Here is a 12,260-nt window from a genome sequence, read left to right as displayed (position 1 = left end):
TTCTCTCCTGGCTTGGAAAGTTTTAGTTGAAAAATCCACTGTCACCCTGATGGATCTGCTCCTGTAGGTCAGTTGGCACTTACTCCGGGCCACTTGCAGAATTTTCTCTTTTGTCTTGACTTTGGACATGTTCATTATAGTTTGTCTTGGAGAAGCTCTGTTTGTGTTGAGATGAGCTGGGGTTTGATATTCCTCTAAAAGGAGTGTTTTAGAATCTTTAGTGAAACTTGGGGAATTTTCATTTATGATATCTTCCAGTAGGGCTTCCCTTCCCTTAGGATGCTCTTCCCCTTCAGGGATCCCTGTTATTCGTATGTGTGAATGTTTTGTGAAGTCCTATAATTCTCTGAGCAAATGTTCTGCTTTTTCTCTGTTCTTTTCTTTCTCTGTAACTACCTGGGTTAGCTTGTGAACTTTATCCTCTAGCTCTGAGATTCTTTCTTCTCCATGATCTCTATGTTATTGATACTTTTTATTGCCTCTTTAAGTTCCCTCATTGACTCCTTCATTTCCTTAAGCTGCACCATATCCTTTCTGTACACTTTGTATCTTGCATCAATTTTTTGGTTCCTTTTTTTACTTTTTCATCAAAATCCCTTTATTGCCTTTACCATCCATATTGTAAATTCCCTTTCTGTCATTTTAATTCTGTATAGGTGGAGTCCTCTGTAGTAGTTGCCCCATGATTATGACATCTCTTAATCCATATTCTCCTAATCCTGTTTTTTTAATTTTAGAATTCAATATTTATCACGTGACCTTATTCATTATATAATGTTGCTATAAGTGCTGTATAATCTGTCATGTACTGTATGGGTTTTAAGTGATTTTAAATAATTTTTCTGTGCCATTCAAGAAACATTTGTACAGTTAAAATGATCTGATAAATCAATACTGAATCTGTTAAAGTGAAAATATATACAGTGCGTCATTAATTCATTATAGTTATTCAGGGCAAATTATTTCACTTAAAAGCATGCGGTCTTTTTTGGGGTGAGACTATTAGGACAAGTTTTAGGCCTGTGTTAAGCATACAGTAAGACACTCAATTTTGGTTAGTCCTTGCATGTATATTAGTATAGGGGTATGGGCTTGGTGCAGGATCTCACGCCTATAATCCTAGTACTTTGTGGCATCAAGGCAGGAGGACTGCTTGAGGCCAGATTTTGAGACCAGCCTGGGTAACATAGACACAGACCCTGTTCCTACAAAATACAAAAAAGTTACTGGGTGTGGTGGCTCACTCCTATAATCCTAGCACCCTGCAATGTGAGTGGATTGCTTGTGCCCAGGCGTTTGAGACCAGCTGGAGTGAGAGTGAGACCCAGGAGTTTGAGGTTATAGTGTTCCATGATCATGCCATTGCAGTCCAGACTGAGTGGCAGAGTGAGAGATCTGGTCTAAAAAAGAAAGAAAGAAAGAAAGGAGGGAGGAGGAAAAGTATATGGTATATACGCATGTATTCCTTACTGTTAGTGTACACATATCCTGACATTTCCTACTCATTCATGTTTTAGCCTATCATTTTTCTCACATTTATCCATAATACCTTCTGTTTTCTTCTTTTATTCATCTTTCCTTTCAAACTTGTCAGTAGTTAATCCCAGAGAAGCCTCCCTGATTAAGCCCTGTGGGGTTGGTGCTTTCCTTTCATTATAAATTTTGTATAATTACCCTTGGTTGTGGTTATGCTGTTCTTGCCCATATTTAAGTACGATTTTGGTATATTTGTGCCTGTATATTGTATTCCTGTTCTTGTTAACTAGATAAAAAGCTACTTGAATTATGTGTATAACACTGTACACTTGGGGAGGTAACAAAGGTACAATTTGTTCCCAGTTGTACCTTTGTTACCTCCCCAATTGTACGGTGTTGTACACATAATAGATGTTTAAAGTTTCTTCATTTCAAACAGTAGTTTTTTGTTGTCTGAGTTTAGGTAGTTATCACTATTAATGAGATGTGAATGCTGAGTCCTACATTGAAGATTCAAGAGGCCTGTCAGCTTTTCAGGAACTTCTAGTTCACTATTCTGAATATTTTGGTTTTCATCAGTTTTGTAATAGCCACAAGGAATGGAATTCTTAAACTGATAGATTTGAGGTGCTTCTAAATGACCCTCTATGTACTTACTGTAATAAAGGAGACTTAAGATGCTAGGGACTATTCAAAATAGAATAGTAGTGCAGTATTCATGGCATTAAGTGTCCATTGATTACCAATATCAGATTTTACACATAGTAATTCTAAAGTATCTTATGTTTTGATTATAAAATTGGTGGGTTTTTTAAAAATATGGAGTAATAGAATGTATTTTATAATGGGTCATTAACATTTAGATTTAGTAATTAAATTTTCACAAAATATTTTTATAAATGTATCTTGTAGTTAATTTATTTCTGTTCTTACTTTATTTATTTACTTAGAAACTGAAGCACCATATATAGTCTTTATTTAGTAAATGAACATTATATATAGTGTGTTACTTGTTAATCATTTTTGTGTTGTTATAGCTACTTTGAAGAGTAAGCTGTTTCTAAGGATACTATCACTTGGTATAACAAAACCAACTTATACTTAAATAATATAGGTTATTTTGTTATATTCATTATATTTGAAAAGATCTAGAAGTGGTGCAAACTATAAGCATGGTTTAATCAAGGTTTTTACTCCATTCTTTTGCTTTTCTTTCTGTATTAGCTTTTTCCTCATTCTGGCTTTCAAGTCTCAAAATGATTCACATTTATGGAAGTCTCCCTTGCAACTTTGAACAAGGGAGAACAAATTTGAACAACTTTGTTACCTAGGTTCTGATTGGTCTTGCTTTTTTTTTGGAGACAGAGTCTTGGTAGGGTGCTGTGGCATCACAGCTCACAGCTACCTCAAACTCTTGGGCTCAAGCGATTCTCTTGCCTCAGCCTCCCAAGTAGCTGGGACTACAGGTGTCCAGCCAATGTCCAGCTATTTTTTTGTTGCAGTTGTGGTTGTTTTAGCAGGCCGGGTCTGGGTTCAAACCCGCCAGCCCCCCATGTATGTGGCTGGCGCCCTAACCACTGAGCTACGGGAGCCACACATGATTGGTCATTCTTGCATCTGAACACTATGGAGATGGAGAATGCTTTATACTCACTCTTGGACCTGAGTCACTTGTCTATCACTAAGGCAATCCTTGTCAAGAGGTGGGGCTTGAAGTGATGTCAGCCCCACCTAGTCCACATGGTTGCTACACACAGCATGGACTAGAATGACTACAGTATTCATGAAAACAGGGATGGTACCATACTCATTTTATATCTCAGTTTCTGCCCAATAGTACTGTGCCCACAGGACATAAACCCATTGTGCCTAAGATGGATGGTTCTGTTAGGGTTAGTTAAGAAGTAGAAATAAGATAATTAAAATTAGATAAACCACAAATATTTAATAAGGACTTCAATGGAAGCTGAAGAAATAGTAGGTAGAAGTAGAGCCATAAAGAAGTACTTGGTGAAAATAAGACATTAGATCTAAGTGCTAAATAAGCTGCAGCTGAAGAGTTGCCTGATAACTAGTGTAGCACTCAAAACCTAGTAGTAACTGCACCTTTACTGTCACAAAAACGAAGGACTAGGCTGGTTTCAGATGTTTTCTTTTAATACCTCTGTTACCTTGATCCTCAATATGAGATGCTCTGTTAGAAATGTTGTGTTGCGTTTTACGTATCTCTCAGCAGGTCCAAGCAGTAATGCTGGGAAAAAGTAGAATTGGTCATAAGCTTTATATGCATTTGAGACTTTGGTTGGCTTTCTTTGCCTATTTTTAAAATATCAGAAGATATAGGTTAGTTACTACAGAGTGAGTGTCCCAAATCCAGAGTGCTCCAACATCTGAAACTTTCTGAGCACTGACATGACACATTTGGGATGCCCACCCAGTAAGTATATGATGCAAATACTCTAAAATCTAAAACATCCCAAATAGGAAATACTTCTGATTATAAGCATTTCAGAAAAGGGAGGCTCAACTTACAGTCAGTTTTGTTATAAATTCATTTGCAACTAGATCTGAGGAAAACTTAAATTGTATTTGTGCCAAAGTATCTTAATGGCTCTTTTCATGTTAATGAATGATATTTCTTTTTTCCAGGAAATGGATTTGTAAACTCAAGAGCTTCTCCAAATTTGATTGGAACTACTGGTACAAATAGTTTAGGCAAAGTGATGCCTACAAAGTCCCCCCCTCCACCAGGTGGTGGTAATCTCGGAATGAACAGTCGAAAACCAGATCTTCGAGTTGTCATCCCCCCTTCAAGTAAGGGCATGATGCCTCCACTGGTAAGTCGCACCTCTCTTCAACCTCATTCTTTAAAACACATAACTCAGTATCTTACTTGAGAATTTTCTGCCTCTCCATAGAATCCACACCTTTTCATAAGGAATATTTATGTTGAAAATTGGCATTTGAGGAGACTAGTCTATTTTAAATTTAAAAATCAGATTATAGAATAATAGGAAATAAATTTGCTTAATAGTTATTTAAAATTAAGGCTGAGGGGTTATGGTGTTTAATTTTACCAGGCTAGAATCTTTGCTTAAAGACTCATTCTCAAATATATAAACATGACTTCAATATTCTCTGTATTTTGTATATTTTCAGTCTATTATACATGCTTTTCAGCAAGAGAAACACTAAATTATTTGTTAGAAAATTCTGTCTACCACAGAGAACTATTGTATAATAGGGAAAAATATACCCAAACTTGAGTGAATCACTCTCCAAATAATTTTCTTTGTTCCTTCTCAACCTTTCAATTTAACTCCATAGAAACTGTAGATATCCTCCAGACCCTCCCCTCTTGACAATGCCTTTAGCATTCTATCCTCATTTGCTTTTGTATTCTGAGTCTGTGTCTGTGAAGAAGAGGAAAACATCCTTATCTCTTTCAGCCTCTTGTAGAAAATAATTGGAATATGTAATCAAGTTTTAAAATCATTCTTAGTTTAGCAACTGTTTGACTACCACTAAATGACATACATACCGAGTGTTCTTTGTGCTGTGCAGCTATTTAAGACACCATTTGACTTCTTGCTAAGTAAAAGTGATGCTATCAGGCTTAGATAATAATTCCACAATTGTGTAATTCTTGATAAATTCCAAACATAATCATATATGCATTATCTCATTTGATTCTTAATTAGACTGTGATTTTGGCAAGGTAAAGATGAGGAACCTGAGCTAACAGTTATTATTTGTCTAAGATATTGCATAACAGAATTTGGACCAAATCTCTTTAAGTCTTAGACTCTGCATCAAAAACAGAGAAGTGCTTTTTTTGTTCAGAGATGCAGAAAACTGGAAACTGTCACTCCCAACCTTATAATAAAAAACTTGGGCATGCAGCAAGTTTTCCTTCTACCCACTGTAGTGCTGAAATTTCAGGGCAATGTACTGGCCTGGAAGCTAGGGAGAGAAAGACACTGCAGAGAGAGACAACATTTGAGCACTGAACAAGGCAGAGGTAATAAGCTAGCATAATTGGTGAATTACTGGAGGCCAAGTGTGCACTGGCAGGACTGTGTGAAACTTGTGGGGACCACAAGATAACACAGGGTGAGTCTATGTTCTCTTGTAGGCTTTTTCTCCATGAACCCCACTGTGTGCTCACAGAAGAGATTGAAAATGTCCTGAAAAAGTCTCCCTTGTGGTACACAACTAGGAGAGGGGAAGAATAGCCACTGCATTAGGGGGAAGAAGGTTTGTCTGGATCTTTGTCTCCTTTCTCTTCTATGGAACAAAAGCCTTAATCCGTGGGGAGATGAACATGAACATTGCCGCTCTTAGGGTTTTGATGAAATCCCATTTTATCTGGGGAAAGGGAAAAAGAATGATCTCTCAATCCATGGTGGAAGACCAGGAAGATATGCTGAGTATGGAGCAATGCCAGGAGCATGGCAGCATAACTGAGAAGGCCGCATCCTCTGAGGCATAGCACAGAGTGGAGTAGTCATGTGGAGAGAAAACCTGACAGAGGGATTTGAAGCCTGGGGTAGGTACACTAAGTTAACCAGAGCCAACAGTAAGGCTCAAACCCTGTGCTAAAGGCCTAGCAGAGGAAAGACCTATAGGTCTGTAAATCAGTATGAATAACCCAAACTGAAATATAAAGAGAAGAGTGAAAACAAGACAAACAAAAGAAAAAACAGAACAAAGCATTCAAGAGCTATGGGCCTTTATCAAATGGTATAACATATTTGTAATTGGAATTCCAAAAGGAGAGAAGGGAAAAGATGGAGCAGCAGTAATAATTACAAAAAATAGTAACCAATACCCAAGTAAGATAAATACTACCACCAACACACATACACACACTCTGACACTCAGATTGCTAAAAGCAAAAGACAAAGAGAAAAATCTTAAAGACAGCCAGAGAAAAGATACACGTTATATGCAGAAGAACAGAGATAAGAATTAATACCATATTTCTCTTCAGAAACTATACAAACAAGAAAATAATGGAGTAACACTTTAATGTGCTGAAACTAAAAAATTTTTTTTTCAACTTAGAATTCTATACCCAGCAAAAATCTTTAAGAAATGAAGGAGAAATAAAGACTTTCTCAAACAATATCATGGGAATTTATTGCCAGCAGACCTACTCCACAAGAGCTTAAAGGGAGCTCTTCAGCAGAAGGAAGATGATTGCAGCCAAAACTTGAGTCTGCACAAGGAAATGAAGAAGAGTGGAAGTGGAGTAAATGAAGATAAAATCCATTTACCCTACATTTTATGAAAGTTTATTTTAGAACAGTTTTAGATTTATAAAAAGATTGCAAAAGTAGTGCAGAAAGTTCCTGTGTACCCACCTACACACAGTTTTTTCTATTATTAAAAACAAATATGGTACATTTATTATAATTAATGAACCAGTGTTGATGATGATTATTAACTGAAATTCATACTTTATTCAGATTTACTCAGTTTTTAACCTCACCTCTTTTCTGTTTTGGGATGCCACTTTGCATTTAGTAATCTTGTCTCCTTAGACTCCTCCTGTCTGTGAGAATTTTTAAGACTTTCCGCTTCCGTGACTGCGTCAGTTTTGAGGAGTAGAGGGGTTCTGGTCATGTATCTTTTTAAATTTTTTTATTTTTATTTTTTTGATTTGGGGATATTTGCATTGGTGTTCAAAAGATTTGGGGTTATGAGCATTTCACATTTCAGATTTTTGCATTTGGGTTGTTGAACCTGTATCAACGTGACTACTACTGACGTTAACTTGGTCACCTGATTGACGTAGTGTTTTACAGGTTTCTTCTCTGTAAAGTTACTGTTTTCCCTTCTTTCCATAATGTAGTCTTTGGAAGAAAATCGCGATATGGAATCCTTATCTAAAGAGTTGGGAGGGGGTAGTGCCCATTGCTCAAAGGAGTAGGGCCCCAGCCCCATATGCCAGAGGTGGCGGGTTCAAACCCAGCCCCGGCCAAAAACTGCAAACAAACAAACAAAAAAAGAGTTGGGAGGGCAACACCTGTGGCTCAGTGGGTAGGGCGCCAGCCCCATATACCGAGAGTGGCAGGTTCAAACCCAGCCCCAGCCAAACTGTAACAAAAAATAGCCAGCTTTTGTGGCGGGTGCCTGTAGTCCCAGCTACTTGGGAGGCTGTAGCAAGAGAATCACCTAAACCCAGGAGTTGGAGGTTGCTATGAGCTGTGACGCCATGGCACTCTACTGAGGGCGACAAAGTGAAACTCTGTCTCAAAAAAAAAAAAAAAGAGTTGGGAGTAGACTCTATGTAGACTCTTTAAGGAAGAAAATACTTAAATGTATTATTTTAAGTTCTTCTGCACAAGGAGATTTGTCTGTTCTCTATCATTTATCAAATCACTGATTTATATAAATATAGGCTCATGGGATTGATTTTAATACTTCGGGGTACTGTGGAGTAGCAACTTTTTTTCTGTTGCTGATATCTAGCTTTAGTTTTTGAGGGCTATTCATTGGTTTCTCTGTCCTTTGACATACCCTCATCTTTGTGGGGTGTGTGTGAGGTATGTGGTTTTTTATCTTTCTGGCACCTCATTGTGTTCCAAGCACATCTTATGTATTCCTGCCTCAGTCCTAGAGGGAAAGAAGCTTTGACTTCTTTTATTGGAGAATGGTGTTAAAACCAAGATCTGGTTATTTTCCACTTTTTAATTGCTCCAAAATATAGCTGCCTGTATAAGGCAAAAAGAGTAACAATGTATTTTGTGTCTATAGTATGTGTAAAAATAACATATATAACAACAAAGGAAGGGAAGGAGGGAAGTACTGGGAGCCGGGTCCTTATTTTATATATGACATAGTATTATTGGAAGATGAATGCTGGGTAACTCAGAATGTATGTTATAAACCCTAGTGTAACTGCAGAAAAAATAATCAAGTCAACAAAGGAGATAAAAAGGAATTATAAAAAATACTCTCAATAATCCAAGAAATAGAAAAGAGAAAAACTACAGATGAAAAAAAGTAAAAAACAGCATGATGGTAGATTTTAATCTAGCCATATAAGTAATCACATTGAATGTGGTTAGAACACATCAGTAAAAAGACAAGGTTGTCAGATTTTTTTTTTAAAAGAAGACCAAAGAATATACTGTCTGCAAGGAACCCAACCCACTTTAAGTATAAAGATAAATAGGTATGCAGTTAAAATGATGGAGAAAAATACACTGTGTAAATAATAACCAAAACAAGGCTAAAGCAGACATATTTATTTCACAACAGGGAATATTGTCCAGGGATAATATTTCCCTTTAGAGGGAAATGACATAGTTCATCTTCTAAGAAATGACTAATATATATGCACCTAATAGAAGACCTTTGAAATAACATAAAACAAAAACTGTTAGAAGCCAAAAAATCCCCAGTCCTAACTGGAGACTTTAACATCCCTCTGTCAGTAATCGATAGACAAAGCAGGCAGAAAAATCAGTACCTAATTATCTGACATTCAGCTAACCTAACCTAACCTAAGAAATGTTTGCAGAACATGTCACCCAACAAGGGCAGAATACACATTTTTCTCAAGTGCACATGTAATATTCACCAAGATAGACCATATTCTGTGCTGTAAAACAAACCTCAGCAAATTTCAAAGAATTGAAGTCATACATGTGTATTCTCAGACCATGGTGAAATCAAACTAGAAATCGGTAACACAAAAACAGTAGGAAAATCTTCATATATTTAGAAATTTAACAACAAACTTTTAAGTAACCAGTGGGCCAGAGAGGAAATCTCAAGGGAAATGTAAAAATATAGCTGGTGTGATGGCTCACTCCTATAATCCTGGCACTCTGGGAGGCTGAGTTAGATGGATTGCTTGAACTCAAGAGTTCAAGACTAGCCTGAGCAAGAGCAAGACCTCATCTCTACTGAAAATAGCCAGGCGTTGTGGCAGGTACCTGTAGAGGTACCTGTAGTTCCAGCTACTTGGGAGGCTAAGGCAAGAAGATCACTTGAACCCAAGAGTTTGAGGTTGCTGTGAGCTATGATGCCATGGCACTCAACCCAGGGCAACAGAGTAAGACTTGTGTCTCGAAAGAAAAAAAGAAAGAACTTTAAAAATACGTAATAGTTGAATGAAAATGCATCATTACAATTTTGGGGATACAGCTGGGTGTGGCAGCTCACACCTATAATCCTAGTACTCTGGGAAGCCAAGGCTTGGCAGTAGTTCAAGACCAACTTGAGCAAGAGCAAGACCCTGTCTTTTACCTAAAATAACTAGCTGGGCATTGTGACAGGTGCCTGTAATCGCAGCTACTCAGGAGGCTGAGGCAGGAGTGTGAAGTTGCTGTGAGCTATGACACCACAGCACTATAGCCAGGAGCAACAGAATGACACATAATTAAAAAAAAAAAAAAAGAATTTTGGAGAAGAGCTAAAGTAGTGCAGAGGAGAGATTTATAGCAATAAATACCTATAGTAGGAAAGAAGAAAGGTCCCAATTTAGAAATCTAAACTTTTACCTTAAGAAAAGAGCAAAGTTAACCCGAGCAAGCAGAAAAGAGGAAAATGTAAAGAGCAGAAATTAATAAAATTTAAAACAGAAAAAGAAAAATCCCAAACTGGATTTTTGAAGATTAGTAAGATTGATAAACTTCTATCCAAGCCAACCAAAGAGGAGAAGATCAAGTTATCAGTGTCAAGAATATAAAAGATTGTATCAGCCAGAAACCCTCAAAGATAATAAAACACTATAAATAGCTACATTTCAATAGAAGATTATATCACCCAGAAAACCCTCAAAGATAATAAAACACTATAAACAACTGCATTTCAATAGATTGGATAGCTTAGATGAGATGGATAAATTCCTTGAAAAGTCCATACTACCAAAGAATTGCTAAACTCACCGAAGAAGAAATGATTAACCTGAATAGTAACTATCTATTCAAAAAATTGAATTCCTAGTTAAAAAACTTCTATAGAAGAAAGCTCCAGACCCTGCTGATTTTACCAGCAAATTCTACCAAACTTTAAGGAAGAAATAATACAAATTCTTTATAGTCTCTTACAGAAAAAAGGGAAAGAATACTTCCCAACTCGTGTTTTAGATCTGTATTACCCTAATGCAAAACTAGAACAAGGCATTATAAGAGAAAAACTACAAAACTACAGTTCATTCTTCATGAACTTATAGACATAAAAATCCTTACTAAAATATTAGTAAACTCAGCAATATATAAAAAGGATAACATATCTGGATGCAAGTGGGTTTCATCTTAGGAATGCAAGGCTGAGTTTACGTTTGAAAATTAATCAATATAATTCACCATGTTAACAGAATTTAGCATTTATTCATGATTAAAAAAGAAAAAAACCTCAGAGTGGAACTGGAAGGGAGCTTAATCTGATAAAGAGTGTGTACAAAAATGGCACAGCTGACACCGTAAGGGAAATGCTTCTAATATTAGGAGCTAGGCAATGATGTTTTTTCTCACCACTCATACCCAACTTTGTGCTAGAAGTCCTAGCTAGTGGTTGGACAAGAAAAATATATAAAATGCATACATATTGGGAAGGGAGAAATTAAACCATCTCTATCCACAAAAGATACAGTTTTCTATGTTGAAGTGCATTAAGAAGTTACAACAAGAACTCCTGGGACTAATCGACTAATCAGTGAGTTTAGCAAGCAAGGCCTTAGGTGTAAAGTAATATAGAGAAGTTGATTAGAAATTTGAAATTAAAAAGAAAAAACCATAGTGGCACCCCCAACAAAAGGAAAGAGAAGAAACACCTAGGTACAAATGTAACAAAATATGTGCACAGTTATGTGCTGAAAACTACGAAACAAAAGAAATCAAAGAAAACTTGGAGGAATAGAAAGATACATCAGGCTAATCAATTTGAAAACTCTCCTACTATCAAGATGTCACTTCTGGTCTTGTGTGGTGGCTCATGCCTGTAATTAGTAATTGCAGAAAGAATTGTAATTAATAAAATGTAGAAAGAATGAGGGAAATAGTCACCATTAGAACACCACAATCCAGTAGTAACCGTGCAGGCAAGGTCAGTTGGTAAATGCTAAAATTAATGGGTGAAAATTGAAGGAGAGACAATATTACATAGCCTTGTACCTTGTAGTGTCTCTTCCCAAATATTTGTTATTTAGAGAAAAATAGTGATTTTATGGTGGAGAATTCTAGAAAACACTACCTTAACTAGAGGTTTATAGTTAACCATAGATGATATGTACCTTATATATGCTGGGAAAGTCCTGTCACCTCTATAGTATTCTTTTGAAAATTCATGCCCTCTATCTAACTATGAATAGACAAACCCAGTTTAGGGATTCGGTTCTACAGGCTACCTGATCAGAACCCAAAAAGCCATGAAAAACATGGACAGAATGAAGGACTATCACAGACCCGAGGAGATTAAGGACATATGACAACTAAAAGCATGTGGTAGGTGGCGCCTGTGGCTCAGTGGTAGGGCTCCGGCCCCAAATACCAAGGGTGGCGGGTTCAAACCTGGTCCTGGCCAAATTGGAACAACAAAAAATAGCCGGGCATTGTGGCTGGCGCCTGTAGTCCCGGCTACTCGGGAGGCTGAGGCAAGAGAATCACCTAAGCCCAGGAGTTAGAGGTTGCTGTGAGCTGTGTGATGCCACGGCACTCTACTGAGGGTGATAAAGTAAGACTCTGTATCTACAAAAAATAAATAAATAAATAAATAAAAGCATGTGGTATCCAGGATCTGATCCTGGTTCAAAAAAAGGACATGGGGCT

At 37.0% G+C, this 12,260-nt stretch overlaps 1 protein-coding gene across 5 annotated transcripts in view; it reads left to right on the top strand.

The window, feature by feature from the left end:
• MEF2A (myocyte enhancer factor 2A) overlaps positions 1-12,260 on the top strand; it is a 129,351-nt gene that overhangs the window by 102,174 nt on the left and 14,917 nt on the right. For all 5 annotated transcript variants that reach the window (XM_023512491.1, XM_012804540.2, XM_023512494.1 and 2 more), the window contains one exon: positions 4,126-4,313. In XM_023512491.1, coding sequence (XP_023368259.1) covers positions 4,126-4,313 — 188 coding nt within the window. The remainder of the gene's footprint in view (positions 1-4,125; positions 4,314-12,260) is intronic.

This window comes from Otolemur garnettii, unplaced genomic scaffold, assembly GCF_000181295.1.
Source record: "Otolemur garnettii isolate 467f Iridium unplaced genomic scaffold, OtoGar3 scaffold00029, whole genome shotgun sequence".
Taxonomy (NCBI): domain Eukaryota; kingdom Metazoa; phylum Chordata; class Mammalia; order Primates; family Galagidae; genus Otolemur; species Otolemur garnettii.
The sequence above is the reverse complement of the archived record's forward strand: the minus strand, read 5'-3'. Positions and strand labels throughout refer to the sequence as shown.